Here is an 18,084-nt window from a genome sequence, read left to right on the forward strand (position 1 = left end):
GTCATCCACATGCATTTTAAACGGGTTTGTGCTGTCCGCAAAACCACAGCCAGTTCTGTTCTTACAGGGAAGGGTTGACGTGGAGCTAACCAAACGGTTTCATTTTTTTTATTTGTAGTGCTCTTTCCCTCCTTTGTTCTTCTTCCTCCTGGATATAGGCCTGTGGCTATTTACGCCCTCTAGCAAACACATAACTGAAAAAGTAGATGATCGTGAAGTGCATTTGTCTCATTTTCCATTCATAGACGGTAGTGAAAATAGATTTGTGGGCAAACAACTACTGAACAGGTGTTCTCTCCTTATTCTCTACTGTAATAAAACATTCATAGAGCTGCTGAGCACTCTCTCTCCCTCTCTCCCAGGAGTTGAGTAGTGGATGTGCTGCACCTTTGTGTGTGCGTGTGAGCTCGCACATGCGTGTTTGGATAGGAGTGTGTGTGCATGTATATTTGAATGTGTGTGTTAATGTGTTTACGTGGCATGACTCACAGGCTCCAGGCCTAGTGTCAGCAGTACCTCTCCAGAATGCAGAGAAAAGGCAGTTGTGTTGTAATGTGATCCAGACAGGCCCAGGGGAGTGTATAGGGACTAGGTAGCAGAGGAGTGTATAGGGACTAGGTAGCAGGGGAGTGTATAGGGACTAGGTAGCAGGGGAGTGTATAGGGACTAGGTAGCAGGGGTGTGGATAGGGACTGGTAGCAGGGGAGTGTATAGGGACTAGGTAGCAGGGGAGTGTATAGGGACTAGGTAGCAGGGGAGTGTAAAGGGACTAGGTAGCAGGGGAGTGTATAGGGACTAGGTAGCAGGGGAGTGTATAGGGACTTGGTAGCAGGGGAGTGGATAGGGACTAGGTAGCAGGGGAGTGTATAGGGAGTAGGTAGCAGAGGAGTGGATAGGGACTAGGTAGCAGGGGAGTGGATAGGGACTAGGTAGCAGGGGAGTGTATAGGGACTAGGTTGCGGGGGAGTGTATAGGGACTAGGTTGCGGGGGAGTGTATAGGGACTAGGTAGCAGGGGAGTGTATAGGGACTAGGTAGCAGGGGAGTGGATAGGGACTAGGTAGCAGGGGAGTGTATAGGGAGTAGGTAGCAGGGGAGTGTATAGGGACTAGGTTGCAGGGGAGTGTATAGGGACTAGGTAGCAGGGGAGTGTATAGGGACTAGGTAGCAGGGGAGTGTATAGGGACTTGGTAGCAGGGGAGTGTATAGGGACTTGGTAGCAGGGGAGTGTATAGGGACTAGGTAGCAGCTGCGTGAGGGCCAGCATTCACAATGCCACATGAAAGGACCAACCACTGAACGCTGTATAAATGATTAATTCAGCTGCAGTCCTCCTGCACCCCAATACAGCACATAATGGAAATACCCCCCCCCCCCCCCCCCCCCCCCCCCCCCCATCACCACCACCACCACCCATTCCAGACAGAAACAGAATGTATTCTATATAAGTCCCGTCTGTGGTAGGATGGAGAGAGGAGAGGAGAGAGTGAGGGCACAGGCAGATACTTGGAGTGGCACTTGAGTTGATTCGTGGCCCAGGAAATGGTTCTGCTCTTTTTAAAGTTTGTGAGGAAAGAGTGGTGTGTGTGTGTATTTGTGTCGGTCTCTGCTGGCTGGCCCTGAGCTGCTTACACAGTGTGGGGTCTGGAGCGGACACACACACACACACACACACACACACACACACACACACTGCTGTGGCCTGGCAACCCTGCTGAGATCTAGGCAGGGGCCAGCTGTTCCATATGGGTCTGTTCCAACTGAACTCTCTAGACACATCCACAGACACACTCATACACCAGGGTTTCCGTTAGGAAAATGTGACTGGGAAGATTTTTATTCACCGGCCATTTGAGAAATGTACCAGACCCATATGCATTGGGTGCGTAACCCATTAGGGCACATGTGTCAAACTCATTCCAGGGAGGGCCGAGTGTCTGCGGGTTTTTGCCCCACCCTTGTACTTGATTGATGAATTATGGTCACTAATTAGTAAGGAACTCTCCTCACCTGGTTGTCTGGGTCTTAATTGAAAGGAAAAACCAAAAATCCGCAGACACTCGGCCCTCCGTGTAATGAGTTTGACACCACTGCATTAGGGCGTCCACCCACAGTGCTCAGAACAACAGAAATCACATTTAGATTATGGTAATTCATCTTAACATAACATGCAACTCCTGTAATGAAGCAGCCGATAAAACGTCATTTTCAAACATTTGCCAAGATGTGTGAAAACACGAGAAAAAATTTGAGCGATATATGACAAAGATGAAAATCTCCATTAGAAACTTAGAAAGAGGGTGAATCTAAAGATGCAACAACTAGGATGGGTTGCTAGTATTACTAGTATTGTGCCTTTGGCTTCTGGAAGAGGAATAAAGTTCATATGAAAACCAATAGAACAGGAGAGAAATGGCATATGAGGAAGTCTTTCATAGGCAACGTGCGTGCCAAAAGGCCTAGCTGATTATTGAATTGGGCTGTCAGTGAAAAGCATCTAAAATATGTATAAAAATAATGTATAATTTAAAATGTTGAGACAAGAAGAAGGGGAGGGGTGTGTGGCGAAGATAGCCTATATGTGCGTCTCTCTCCAAAATGCATGTGCTCGACTCTCCAGAATGCACTCAGCTGTCTCCCGCATTCATTGTTTCATTGTGTGAATTGTTTGCCCTTTGGTTGTTTATATCAATTCCCCATGACATATGTCACCAGTAGTAAATGTACCGTTAATCCCCATCATTTGGTTACATTAATTTAAGTTAATGCATTGGATTACTAATTAGGCCTACAGTCATTTACCGTTCTCATTCTCGGAGCGGAAACGTTGTTTGCAGAGTTCACAACCTGCTACACTTGTGAGAAACAAGTTTTGGTTTATTTCATAACAATTATTTATGACTTGTCCATTTTTTAATTGTCTTTTGTTTGGAGTGCTCCATGTGAGCAATGAGCATGTGTCTGGTTTCTCTGCCTTGTTAATTACATTTACATTTTAGTCATTTAGCAGACGCTCTTATCCAGAGCGACTTACAGGAGCAATTAGGGTTAAGTGCCTTGCTCAAGGGCACATCGACAGATTTTTCACCTAGTCGGCTCGGGGATTAGAACCAGCGACCTTTCGGGTACTGGCACAACGCTCTTAACCACTAAGCTACCTGCCGCCCCTAATGTTGAGGGAGCGTGCGCACCTGAGTATGCATAGAAGTAGCCTACCTGACCTGATGCGTGCATATTTAGGAAAGTGCCCATTTGGGAATGTTTGATTTCTGATTGTCTTAACTCACCACCTCCACCACTAATAAGCTGAGCTTCTCAGTCAATTTTTCTTCACCTCACACAGTAAGTCAACAGTCTGTTTTTTTTTACATCCATTGTGAATTATGGCCTAGTAGTTCCTCACAGCAGGCCTAGTTGAAAAATCTTTCCAACAATCTCCACCTCAATAATCACCAAGCCTCTGTGTGAAAGATCAAAATATTATCATCTGATAATCGCATATATCCAGTGGAAACGTCATAAAATACCTGAACACTTTTCCCTTGTGCAAAAACAGCTGTCTGTGGGAACTCGGAGGGCCCAGAATAAGCTAGTTGATACAATGTTGCAAGTTCGCTAGAGAACTCAAGTCAAGACAGATAGAAAGGCAGGCAGACAGGCTGAGTAGAGAGATTAATGTGATTGAAAGAACCAGCATTTTCATCAGTAGATTTTCTACTGTTGTTATTTGTTGGCTTTATGTATTTTTAGTTAGTTTACAATGGAAGTTAAAGGCCAACGGCTGCATTGGCCATCTCGGAGTTCCATGCACTCATTTAGACTATTTAGCCGCAAATGATCACAGTGTATCAGTGTCCATATGGCAGAGGCTGGTGCTCTCACATTAGATGCATTTTAAGTTTTATATTTGTATAATTTTAATTACGATTTGTATGATTAACCACGTGACAATGATTTCGAGAAATGAAAAGGTTGTTATTGAAATGAAACTGTTCCACGAAAATGTGCATATGAAAATCATAACTGGCACGCGGATCGGTAGAAATGGTAGGATAAATTGTATGCTCCCCCAAACTTGAAACTCACGCACCTCCAATGAAGTTTTTATAAAATAATTGCCTCCATGTTTCTATGGTCGGATTTTCAAGCAAGGTAAGACATGCCTCATAATATGAAGTAAAACATTCAGGTTTCAAACAATTAAATATGTTTTCAAAATGCATACTGCCTCCAGCTCACATTCTAAAGTGGTGGGTGACGTGCTGATAGCCTGCCTACCGTTGTTTTTTCTGCTGGCCCAGTCAATTTGGCCAGCAACAACTGTATTTATCTGCTTTTCATTTTTTTTATCGGACAAAAGCCTTCAATTACCGGCTAACGGAAACCCTGTCATACACACACTCTCTCTAGACACATCCACAGACACACTCATACACACAGCCCAATCAACATATATGTGGCCCCCTGCCTGTCGTACCATAACTCTCCTCCCAGGCAGGCCACCTCCTCTACTCTCTCCTGGACTGTCCGTCATCTCTGCTCAGCAATTAGGCTGTGATGCTTTATCTCATTTTATTAGATTCCCCATTAGCTGACGCCAATGGCGACATCTAGTCTTACTGTGGTCCGACACATAATGAAAAATACCTTACAGACAACATACTTTACAATTGACATACATTTAAAAACATGAGCATGTAGTGTGTGTGCATCTATCAGTTACACATACATGTCAGTACATACACACAACAAGTAGGTCACATGGGGTAGAGGTGTTTTGCCGTGAGGTGTTGCTTTATTTATGTAACAGCAGCAGGAGAGTTACAGCCTAGCCACCGTATGGCTAATATGCATGTACCTTCCTTATCCCTCTCTTTCCTTTTCTCTCTCTCTCTCTCTCTCTCTCTCTCTCTCTCTCTCTCTCTCTCTCCCGTCCCTCTCTTTCTTTCTTTCTCTCCCTCCCTCTCTCCCCTCCCTTCCTCTCTCTCCCCTCCCTCCTTCCCTCCCTCCCTCTCCCAGGCTATAATCTGTGATTAATGGCAGGTGGGGGGATGAGGTGTAATGGGCAGCTCTAAGTGAATGAGCCTGTTAGAGCAGCATGGCTACAGCAGCCAGCGCCCAGGAAATGGAATTAGCCGCCCAGGGTCCTGGGATGGAGACTGGGAGGGAAGTAAACTTAATAAAGGGGTCGAGCCCTGGTCCACCTCACAACTCCCAGCTCCCCTTGGCCCTCTCCCTGGCCTGCCCCCGCTTGGCTTTCATTCCCATCCCTTACCTTGGGATTTGATTAGAGAGATGGAGGGAGGAGTGTCCATCCATGAGGCAGCAGGTTCTTGGGGACTGGGGAGCTGGGGAAAGAAAGTATGATGTGAACGAATCAGCACACTTTAGAAATGTCACTGTGTTAGAGGTAATCAGATGAAGTGAGAGCGGGAGTGAGAGGGAGATCCCTACAAACCCTGCTATCTGCATGGCCGCTGTCTGTGAAACATGGAGACTGTCTATCACTCCCCCAGCCAGCATTCAGTCATGTCAACAGACTAACTGTACTGTGACTGGGAGCTATGGCTATTGTGACTGGCTCTACTGTGAGCTATGGCCCCTGTTTGGGATTTATTAGAGCTACACCACAAATAAATGCCTTTCTCCTCTGCTCACTGTAGGAAGTGAAGGATGTCACTGTCACAAACAGTATTTTACCCTTTAATGGTTGGTTCTGAAGGGCTTGGAATGGCATAGCCATATCAGCAGGCTGGTCTATGTAATGTACAGTAATAATGGGCTGTTAGTGTGGACTGTGGACCCAGGTGGCGTCACAAATGGCACCCTATTCCCTATATAATGCAGTACTTTTGCACTATATAGGGAATAGGGTAGTGCACCTAATAGGGAATAGGGTTCCATTTGGGACGCAGCCTCACTCTGAATTTATTTTGTCAGTGGATGGTTCCGGAAATGAAATGGGAAAGAAAACCATGTACCACAGCAGATTATAGGTCCCAGTCTTCAAGGTAAATCTCATATTTCTCAAGACACAGGTTTAATTTGTTTTCCCATTTTTCTGTGATTTGTAAATGTTTACTTCACTTAAGCTTGTCCTAGCATAACTGCAAAACAAATGCCAAAGTACATAAAATATACTGAACGGAAATATGAATGCAACATGTAAGGTGTTGGTCCCATTTTTCATGAGCTGAAATAAAAAATCCCAGAAATGTTCCATATGCACAAAAAGCTTATTTCTCTCAAATTCTGTGCACAAATTTGTTTACATCCCTATTAGTGATAATCTCTCCTTTGCCAAGATAATCCATCCACCTGACAGGTGTGGCATATCAAGAAACTGTTTAAATAGCATGATCATTACACAGGTGCACCTTGTGCTGGGTACAATGAAAGGTCACTCTTAAATGTGCAGTTTCGTCACACAACACCATGCCACAGATGTCTACATTTTGAGGGAGCGCGCATGCTGACTGCAGGAATGTCCACCAGAGCTGTTGCCAGAGAATTGACAGTACGTCTAACCGGCCTCACAGCCGCAGACCATGTGTAACCACGCCAGCCCAGGACCTCCACATCCGACTTCTTCACCTGCGGGATCATCTGAGACCAGCCACCCGGACAGCTGATGAAACTGAGGAGTATTTCTGTCTGTAATAAAGCCCTTTTTGTAGGGGGGAAAAACTAATTCTGATTGGCTGGGCCTGGCTCCCCAGTGGGTGGACCTGGCTCCCAAGTGGGTGGGCCTATGCCCTCCCAGGTCCACCCATGGCTGTGCCCCTGCCCTGTTGTGAAATCCATAGGATTAGGGCCTAATGAATGTATTTCAATTGACTGATTTCCTTACATGAACTGTAACTCAGTAAAACCTTTGAAATTGTTGCATGTTGTGTTTATATTTTTGTTCTGTATATATTGCCCACAGTAAGTCTCTCTCTCTCTATCTCTCTCTGTTCATTTAATTTAAATAAATGTACAGTAGCAGTTGATTGCATTGTGCCTGCTAATGTTGACTACTTCCAAAGATGGTGGATTGTTCCAGTGAGGGCTGTAGACTATCGTTGGCTGCTGTTGGCTGCTTGTTGCTCGCCTGCTTGCTGTCACTAATTATCCATGGTTACTATAGTTGGTTAAACACTGTGCCTGCCAATGTTGACTACCAGTGATGGAGGGCTGTTAACTGTCATTGGCTACTTTTGGTGTGTTTACTGCTGGTTGTCAGAGCCAATTGGGTGATGCTAATGGGCCAGTGTTGGAGGTAATCAACCCAGCAGCCTCTCAGGCAGTTCAGTCTCACAGTGCCAGTCAGTCAGTCGCCATCCGTCTCCTCTCCTGTTGTTCATGCCTGAGTGCCACAGTAACACGCCACTGAAAAAATGAACCTCTAGAAATACGACATGGTTGTTCCCTTAACGACACAGCGCTCAGTTCTGCCTATCAGGCAAGCTATGGTCCATGTTACCAGAGTGCTAAGGCCTTCTGTGCCTCATGGCCTTGCGGTGTTTAGGTAATGGAGTATGGAGGCCATTTTCAGCTGTAAGTACTCTACAGATGTACTTATTGTTGTTGGAGGGAGGTAGTGGTTTAAACCCCACGAGAGGGACTAAAGGTATTTTTAGATTTGTGCAGTGCAGTCAGCATGATCTGAAAGCGGAAATATTGACCGGGTGGAAACTGTGTTGCTTGTGTGTATAGAAGATTTAGCTAAACGGTGTAGCTCCTAGCTGTTATTGTTGTCTGAGTAAGAAATAATCCCGGTGCCGAGGGAGCCCATACTATCTGACCCCAGATGAAACAATGTTCTTATTATTCCTCCCCACACTAGGCCTTGTCTGGGGGAGGGATGTAGAGGGGGATGAGGGATGGAGAGGGGGAGGAGGGATGGAGAGGGGAATGAGGGAGGAGGGAGTGAGAGGGGATGAGGGAGGAGGGAGTGAGAGGGGGAGGAGGGAGGAGGGAGTGAGGGGGAGGAGGGAGTGAGGTGGATGAGGGAGGAGGGAGTGAGGGGGATGAGGGAGGAGGGAGTGAGGGGGATGAGGGAGGAGGGAGTGAGAGGGAGGAGGGAGTAAGGAGTGAGAGGGATGAGGGAGGAGGGAGTGAGAGGGGGAGGAGGGAGGAGGGAGTGAGGGGGAGGAGGGAGTGAGGTGGATGAGGGAGGAGGGAGTGAGGGGGATGAGGGAGGAGGGAGTGAGGGGGAAGAGGGAGGAGGGAGTGAGAGGGATGAGGGAGTGAGAGGGATGAGGGAGGAGGGAGTGAGGGGGAAGAGGGAGGAGGGAGTGAGGGGGAAGAGGGAGGAGGGAGTGAGAGGGGTGAGGGAGTAAGGAGTGAGAGGGATGAGGGAGGAGGGAGTGAGAGGGGGAGGAGGGAGGAGGGAGTGAGGGGGAGGAGGGAGTGAGGTGGATGAGGGAGGAGGGAGTGAGGGGGATGAGGGAGGAGGGAGTGAGGGGGATGAGGGAGGAGGGAGTGAGAGGGAGGAGGGAGTGAGGGGGAAGAGGGAGGAGGGAGTGAGAGGGATGAGGGAGTGAGAGGGATGAGGGAGGAGGGAGTGAGAGGGAGGAGGGAGTGAGGGGGAAGAGGGATGAGGGAGTGAGAGGGATGAGGGAGGAGGGAGGAGGGAGTGAGGGGGAAGAGGGAGGAGGGAGTGAGAGGGATGAGGGAGGAGGGAGTGAGAGGGATGAGGGAGGAGGGAGTGAGGGGGAAGAGGGAGGAGGGAGTGAGAGGGGTGAGGGAGGAGGGGGACTACAGTGAAGGTAATTAAAACAAAGACCCTGTGTGTGTAGGGCATGTGTATGTGGACTTTGAAGTCATTCTATAATTTTTAGTTTTCCACAAACTGAAAGGTCTTGCCCCGATGCATATTTTTGTTAATCCCTCCTGATTCTCTCTTTATTGCAATTGTTGCCAGGCTCCATGCAGGCTGTACTTCTAAACCTCTCCTCACCGTGTGTGTGTGTGTGTGTGTGTGTCCTCGCCTCCCTCCCTCTCTCTGAGATTACAGAAAGCGCAAGCCCAATGATTGAATTATAATCAGTGTGAGACACAGCAGTCTATCTCCTCACTGTGTGAGCAAAACAGGACTTTGTTCTCACTGTGTTTTGTATGTTACTAGTAACTTGTTTCATTTTGCATGAATGGCTGTTCATTCAGATGTGAAAGTAATCAAAGAATGACAGTTTTTCCTTTCCATCTCTCTTTCCTCCACATCCTCTCCCTCAATCATTTCCTTTCCTCTCTCCCTCTCCCTCTCCCAATCCCCACCTCCCCTCTCTCCCTCCCTCCTCCACTCCACAGGGACCCTGTGGAACCTGTCTTCCTATGAGCCTCTGAAGATGGTGATTATAAACCACGGACTGCAGACTATGACCAACGAGGTCATCATCCCCCACTCAGGCTGGGAGCATGAGCCCAACGAGGACTCCAAGCCCCGCGACGCAGAGTGGACCACCGTCTTCAAGAACACCTCAGGATGTCTGAGGTAATAGCTTGCTTGAGGCCTGCTACACACACTCCTCTTAAAGGTACTTCCACCATAGTGAAGCAGATGAAAGATGGTTAAAGTAACACAGAAGCAGGCCCATGGTACAATGCATATGGACTAGCCAGGCCACCACTCTCACTCCAGCACTTCACCTGAAGAGGCTATTCTTTGAATGAGAGAGGGAGTTAAAAGACGTTTTCCACCAGTGCATCTGATAATGAACGGATAAAAATCGATGGTGTCCTCTGCTGCTGTGGCCATTAGCAGTGCTATTAACAGACCCCTGTACAGACAGCCTCAGGTTCCTTAGAGGCTATCCTAGCAACCTGATGCTTGATTAGGACTTCCGGGCCCACAAGGGCTTATCGCCATGGTTACCTCTCCCATAACGACATTAGCCATTTTAAATCCACGTCCCCTTCTCCCTGAGCTAAAAGGTTGTGAGGGGTTGGAGGGGGGTGGGTTGGGTTGGGTTGATTTGGACCGGAAGAAATTAGTGATCAGATTTATAAAAATCAGATCACAGGTTGGTGAGAGAGCCCTGTTTTCCTCCTCAATTGATTCAAGGCCAGATGACATAATGCACAGTATCTAGTAGATAGATGTATTGCTGCTGTGGATTATTGTGTCCATAAACCTTTTCTCAATCGGAACACATTATCAAACTGTTGGAGTTAATCAGGAGACAAAAGTTAGCTAGTCCAATCTCTAGCTACTGTCACTCAAGACTACTGCCCTCATCTATTCAGCTGGCTCACTGACTGACCTGTTAAAACAGGAAGCCAGTGTTTGAGCCTGAGGGCTATAATATCAGCCAGTTCTCACACACACACACACACACACACACACACACACACACACACACACACACACACACACACACACACACACAGGAGATAACAGACAGTGAGTCTGGTCTGGTTGTCTGAGTTAAGCCAATAGTCCTCCAGGAGATAAGGTTGATAAGTGGGATTGTTTGACTAGACCTGCTTTCTATCCCCACCTTTAAACTAGCCACGGCTGCCTCCAACCTCAACTGGCCACCTCTGAGGAAGTAAACAATATGTTGTAACACATGGGACTGCAGGAATTATGCTAGTGGATGGCCTCTCTACTAGTGCTATGGGATGTAGCTCAGTTGATAGAGCATGGCGTTTGCAACGGCAGGGTTGTGGGTTCGATTCCCACAGGGGGTATGAAAAAATAAAAAATAATGTATGCACTAACTGTAAGTCGCTCTGGATAAGAGCGTCTGCTAAATGACTAAAATGTAAATGTAAATGTCCTATAGTGTTTCTAATAAAGATTTAGAAGCTACAATGTCTTTATGTTGGCTATGACTTCTCTAATAGTGTCCATTTTGCCCCAAAAAAGTGTTTGAGGTTAATTTCAGTCAACTTACTAGTGTTTTTTCCTGCTTTCTCTCCTCTTCTGTCGTGACTTGGGCCTTGTGTTTTGGCAGTATGCCACCGTAGTAAAGCACCAAAAGATATCCTCTGTCCCATCTATATTGTATGTTGCCCCAGCCCCATCCAAGCCAACCCACAGTCCCTAATCCACTGCAGTTTAGCTCAGTTTAGCAGTCACTGCAGTCTGTTGGTCAGGATCCAAGTCAACGCTTTCTTCCAACCCCCTGCTGTTTTGGTCAAATGTAACCCATTCCAGATTAACCCATCCTTCTGTTTGTTTTTCTCTCTATCTCCATCTCTCCCTCTCTCTCGCTCTCTCTCTCTACCTGCTGTCGAGTATGTCTCCATGGCAACTGTAACCAATGACACTCTCTGTTGCCTAGTAAGCTGGCCAGAGGCAGATTTGTGAGGAGATCTGCTGATGTATGGGAGATTGTGTTTACTCATGCCTTGACAGAACTGCACATTTGCTGCTTAGGTCACTATAACCTCTATATGCTTTTTAGCATAGTGTTTCCTTTTGGGAGGATGAGGGTGTCAATATTACTGCCTCTCGAAAACTGTGTGTGTGCATGTGTGTCCATGAATGTATGTATGTGTGTGTGAGAGAGACTGAGTTATTAAAGCTGTGCTCTTCTGTAGCTCAGTTGGTAGAGCATGGCTCTTGAAAAGCCAGGACAGTGGGTTCAATTCCCGGGACCACCCATACGTTAAAAAAAAAGTATGCACACATGACTAAGTCTCTTTCGATAAAAGTGTCTGCTAAATGGCCTATACAGTGGGTATCATAAGTATTCACCACCCTTGAATTTTTTTCACATTTTGTTGTGTTACAAAGTGTGATTAAAATAGATTTAATTGTGATTTTTTTGGTCATTGATCTACACAAATACTCCATAATGTCAAAGTGAAAATACATTTCTACAAAGTTTTACAAATTAATACAAATTCTATAACTAAAATATAGTCGTTGCATAAGTATTCACCCCTTTGTTTAGGCAAGCCTAAATTAGTTCAGGAGTCAAATTTGGCTTAACAAATCACATAATAATTTACCAGGACGTACTCTGTGTGAAATAATAGGGGTTGACATGATTTTTGAATGACTACCTCTTCCTCTGTTCCCCATAAATCTGTAAGGTCCCTCAGTCAGGTATTGAATTTCAACCACAGATTCAACTGCAAAGACCAGGGAACTTTTCAAAAGCCTCCTAAAGAAGGGCAGTGATTGGTAGATTGGTAACAATAACAAATCAGACATTGAATATATCTTTAAGCATGGTCAAGTTAATAATTATGCTGTGGATGATGTATTAAACCACCCAGACACATCAAAGATACAGTCGTCCTTCTTAACTGATCTGCAGGACAGGAAGGAAACTGCTCAGGGATGTCACCATGAGACCATTGGTGATTTTAAAACAATTCAATGGCTATGATGGGAGAAAACTGAGGATGGATCAACAACATTGTAGTGACTCCACAGTAATTACCAAAATGACAGAGTAAAAATAATAATACAAATATACAGAATATGGCAAAGGAATAAACGTTTTGCCCTAAATGCAAAGCCTTATGTTTGGGGCAAAACCAACACAACACATCACCTAGTAACTGCCTCCTTATTTTCAAGCGTGGTGGTGGATGCATCATGGTATGGGTATGCTTGACGTAGGCAAAGATTGGGGGGGGGGGGGGGGGTTCAGGATGAAAAGAAACGGGATGGAGCTAAGCACAGGCAAAATCCTAGAGGAAAACCTGCTTCAGTCTGCTTTATTACACCAGACACTGGGAGAGGAATTCACCTTTCAGCAGGACACTAAACTAAAACACAAGGCCAAATCTACACTGGAGTTACTTACCAAGAAGACAGTGAATGTTCCTGAGTGGCCAAGTTACAGTTTTGACTTAAATCTGCTTGAAAATCTATGGCAAGACTTGAACATATCTGTCTAGCCATGATCCCCAAAACCTTGACAGAGCTTGAATACTTTTGAAAAGAATAATGCGCAAATATTGGACAATCCAGGTGTGCCAAAGCTCTTAGAGACTTACCCAGAAAGCTGTAATAGCTGCCAAAGGTGTTTCTAACATGTATTGACTCAGTGGGGGTGAATACTTATTTAATCAAGGTACAGTATATTAGTGTTTTATTTTTCATTAATCTTTAAAATATATATACTTTTTCTTCCACCTTGACATTAGAGTATTTTGTGTAGATCATTGAAGAAAATGACATTTAAATCCATTTGAATCCCTCTCTGAAACACAATAAAATTTGAAGAAATCCAAGGGGGGTGAATACTTATGATACCCACTGTATTTTTATGTGTTATGACCTTGTGATAAGGGACATGGTGGTGTCAGAGGTCAGGACACTTCATCAGTCAACACCAGGGAGGCTGTCTCTCTCTAACCCACTCCCAGAGGACATCATATTGTCCCTTTATGGCCACATGTCACCATGACTAACCTCTGAGACCGGGCAGTTGATATACGGGCCACACAATGGACACACACACTCTCTCACACACCCTCACACACACCCTCACACACACAGATTGACATTGAAACACACACACATGCACAAATTGACACCCACAACAGATGTACTTTCTAGAAAAAGTGACAATAAAATGCCTGCCAATAAAAAAAAAAATCATCCCGCTTTGTCTGTCGGCCCAAACACACACCTACTGTACACACACACAAACACACACACAAACACACACACATGCACTCTCCCATCAAATCAATCCCTGTTGGATGCACCTTGGTGGCCGTTATGGGTGGAAGTGATTTCTCTGGGCCAAAAGGGATGTTTTATGACTTGGGAATAGAGGCCCAGATGGTCTGCACTGTCTGCCTCTCTACCATAGATTCGTTTTAATTAGCCCAAAGTGTGTAATGGCCAAGGCTCTACCTGAGATTAATGGATTCTGCCCCAGAGACTGATTCCCCCTTTGTGTGTGTGTGGGAGGGGGGGGGGGGGGTCTGAAAGAGAGGGTCTGTATGCACACATTTGTGTTTGTAAGTGTATGTGTGTGCACATGTACATATATCCTGTTTGAGTGTGTGCATGTATGAGAGTGTGCAAGTGTGAATGTGTGTGTGTGTGTGTCATGCTGGCAGGACTCAAGGCTTTGACTGCCCCCCTCAACCCCGCTAGAGTGGTGGCAGGCATCCTCCTCCAGGACTTGCTGGGTGGTTGGTAATGCGATTATATGGCACGGAAAGGAAACCTTCTTGAATGAAGTCCCCAGTGAGCCTGGCAGCTCCTGCTCTCTCTCCACAACTAAACTCTCAGAAAAGGCCTGCAGGCTGTATTCACTCAAACTACACTGAACAAAAATATAAACCAACATGTAAAGTGTTGGTCCCATGTTTCATGAGCTGAAATAAAAGATCCCAGAAATTGTCCATATGCACAAAAAACGTATTTCTCTCAAACTTTGTGCACAAATTTGTTTACATCCCTGTTAGTGAGCATTTCTTCTTTGCCAAGATAATCCATCCACCTGACAGATGTGGCATATCAAGAAGCTGATTAAACAGAATGATCATTACACAGGTGCACCTTGTGCTGGGGACAATAAAAGACCTCTCTAAAATGTGCGGTTTTGTCACACAACACAATGCCACAGATGTCTCAAGTTTTGAGGGAGCGCACAATTGGCATGCTTACTGCAGGAATGTCCACCAGAACTGTTGCCAGAGAATTGAATATTGATTTCTCTACCATAAGCCGCCTCCAACGTTGTTTTAGAGAAATTGGCAGTACGTCCAACCGGCCTCACAACCACAGACCACGTGTATGGCCTTCGTGTGGGCGAGCGGTTTGCTGACGTCAATGAGTGCGCCATGGTGGCGGTGGGGTTATGGTATGGGCAGGCATAAGCTACTGACAACGAAAACAATTGCATTTTATCAATTGCAATTTGAATGCACAGAGATACCGTGATAAGATCCTGAGACCCATTGTCTTGACATTCATCCGCCGCCATCACCTCATGTTTCAGCATGATAATGCATTGCCCCATGTCACAAGGATCTGTGCACAATTCCTGGAAGCTGAAAATGTCCCAGTTCTTCCATGGCCTGCATACTCACCACACATGTCACCCATTGAGCATGTTTGGGATGCTCTGGATCGACGTGTACGGCAGTGTGTTCCAGTTCCCAACAATATCCAGCAACTTCGCAAAGCCATTGAAGAGGAATGGGACAACATTCCACAGGCCACAATCAACAGCCTGATCAACTCTATGCGAAGGAGATGTGTCGCACTGCATGAGGCAAATGGTGCCCACACCAGATACTGACTGGTTTTCTGATCCACGCCCCTACTTTTTTTTTAAAGGTATCTGTGACCAACCGATGCAAATCTGTATTCCCAGTGATGTGAAATCCATAGATTAAGGCCTAATGAATTTATTTTAATTGACTGATTTTCTTATATGAACTGTAACTCAGTAAAATCTTTGATGTTGTTTGCAAGTCAACCTAGCTGTTTATATTCTTGATGCTTTTTAATGAAATGCTTTTGGTCTTTAAAAAATGAAGGTTGTGTTTTCTGTGTCTCTGACCAGTGTATATCTGTCTCTTTAACCACCCTGTCTCTCTGCCTTCTCTACCCCAGGAATGTGAGTTCGGACGGGGCCGAGGCGAGGCGCAGACTAAGGGAGTGTGAGGGGCTTGTGGATGCTCTGCTGCACGCCCTGCAGTCAGCTGTGGGCAAGAAAGACATGGACAACAAGGTGAGCCTCCAAACCGACCGACATTACTGTATCTGCATTGCCAATATGTCATATGTTCATTGGAGACACTTGATACCTTGGATGCAGATCTCTTAACTGCTGAGTTTTGCTGTTCTCTAGCTAGTTTTCTAGCAAATAACCAGTCCCTTTCATATCATATTGCTTGATCAATCTGTATAGGTTGAGCTGACATTGTCCCTCCATCTACATCTATCCCCCCCACCAGTCTGTGGAGAACTGTGTGTGTATCATGAGGAACCTGTCCTACCACGTTCACAAAGAGATCCCAGGGGCCGAGAAGTTCACAGACCCGTCCGTTCTGCATGCCCCGGGCTCTGCGGGCCCTCAGAGGAAGAAGAAGGATGATGCAGGCTGCTTTGGAGGGAAGAAGGCCAAAGGTGAGAGGACAACACAGAGGGAGACTGGAGAGACATAGGCCCAGTCCCAAGAAATAGGCCCAGTCCCAAAATATAGGCCCAGTCCCAAAACGTAGGCCCAGTCCCAAAACGTAGGCCCAGCTTCAAAACGTAGGCCCAGTCCCAGAACGTAGGCCCTGTCCCCAAACGTAGGCCCAGCTTCAAAATGTAGGCCCAGTCCCAAAACGTAGACCCAGTCCCAAAATGAGTCTCTTCCGTGGACCGCCAGTGACGGCTGATCTGTAGGAAGCACCTATTAACAACAACACAGAAAAAGTTATCACTTTTCTCCTTATCTGGCATTCAGTTACAATGGAATCTAAATCTGTATGCTATTTGCAAAATGGGCCATGTCAGTTTGTATAGTTAACTGTATGTATCCAGGCTTATCATACACTATTTCAGCTCTTTAGGGCTCTATTTACCTACTTTAGCCCAGAGCTTTTTCCCCCTAGACAGTTACAGTATTTAGTATAGGCTACCCCTGGTCCTAGACATATACAGTATGTAATTAGTATAGGCTACCTCTCAGTCACTGGCTGACTAATGGCTGAACAACAAGCAGAGCTCCCTCTCCCACAACAAATAATGACTGAAATGAATCACTTAGCCAATGAGGTGAGACCCAATTTCACTGACCTTTCACCCCTCAGGGTCCAGAGGGGGACGCCACTGATTTAGAGGCTAAGAAAGCACTGGGGGATGTGTCTAGAAGTGTGTGTGTTTACAGATGAATATTATAGATGGCAATCTCAAGCGAATTAGCCAGGCGGCTGCTATTGTACATAGCAGTTAATGAGGTGTGTTTAGCCTTCGCAGGCCCTGGAGGTGTACTTTGAAGGAGAGATGGCCTATATTAAAAAAGCTAAACACGTGCGGGAAGGGGAGTCAGATCTTTCAGGAGAGCTGTTTAGACAACACAGTCTTTCCTAGCAATTTGTTACATGAGATAAACCCTCTAAATTACCCCCCCCCGAATTCTGACACTTGCCGTTAGAGCCATTACCATGAACAGACGCTTCAGGCCCAACTTATTTAGTGAATGCTAATGGTTTCTTTTTGCATTTCTCTTTTTATTCTTGATTCCTATATTCCTGTGCTGTTATGTGTGGCTGGCTTAGTGCCTTGTGTGGCAGTGACTGTCCCTCTCTCTCCTTGTTTGTGGCACTACAGTGTGGTGATACACACACAACATTGGTTTTACTAAGTGGGAACCAAAGAATGTAGTCCCATCCAAAATCCTATTTTCTCTAACCCTAACCTTTAACCCCTGACCCTAAAACTAAACCAAACCCTAACTCCTAATCCTAATTCTAACCCTAATTGTAACCCTAAACTTAACCCCTAAACCTAAAATAGCATTTTTCCTTTTGGGTACCGGCGAAATGTCCCCAAATGTTCCTTATTTTACTTCTGAGGACTTTTGGAACACAAAATGCATAGTAAAGTTAGACCATACACACACTTTTTTCTTTAATGAGCCGAGCACACTGACACCACAGCCTCTTTGAACACTGTCCCAAGAAAATAACTGTGGAGTGCTAATGGATTTACACCCTGCTTGTCTCCTTTAAACCTATGTACTTGTTTTGTTCCTTATATTCTCCCATTCTCTGTCTTGCTCTCTTTCTTTCCCTCTGCCTCTTAGTACTGAGCGATTAAAACCAGTTAAATGTAACTAAATGTAATAGAAAATGTAATCTACGTAATCCCCAAAAGTAATTATTTATCATGAGAGGGCCATAAACAATGAGTAGTAATGCGGCTTTCTCCAAGAAAGGTTAAAATCTCACCTTTCTGTTAATTTTTTTGATAAATTGCTGAGGTGTAGTCACTTTTGATGGCAAGTCAAAGTACACAGTACAAATATGATACAATTATGAAATATCTTATGAAGTATTTCCTTTTCAACAAAACTGTGTGAATAAGGTTTGAAATGGCTTGTATGCTTTCCAAATATAATATAATCAAATTATAAAATGACTAACTATAAGATTTCACCTTCCTTATAACTGTAAAATA

At 45.4% G+C, this 18,084-nt stretch overlaps 1 protein-coding gene across 3 annotated transcripts in view; it reads left to right on the plus strand.

Annotated features, from left to right (window-relative positions):
* Window positions 1–18,084, plus strand: part of LOC311144835 (splicing regulator ARVCF-like) — a 259,175-nt gene that overhangs the window by 198,343 nt on the left and 42,748 nt on the right. For all 3 annotated transcript variants that reach the window (XM_084180990.1, XM_084180991.1, XM_084180989.1), the window contains 3 exons: window positions 9,294–9,477; window positions 15,529–15,646; window positions 15,873–16,044. In XM_084180990.1, the coding sequence (XP_084037116.1) occupies window positions 9,294–9,477; window positions 15,529–15,646; window positions 15,873–16,044 (474 nt within the window). The remainder of the gene's footprint in view (window positions 1–9,293; window positions 9,478–15,528; window positions 15,647–15,872; window positions 16,045–18,084) is intronic.

This window comes from Coregonus lavaretus (genome assembly GCF_964263955.1).
Source record: "Coregonus lavaretus genome assembly, chromosome: 17".
Classification (NCBI taxonomy): Eukaryota; Metazoa; Chordata; class Actinopteri; order Salmoniformes; family Salmonidae; genus Coregonus; species Coregonus lavaretus.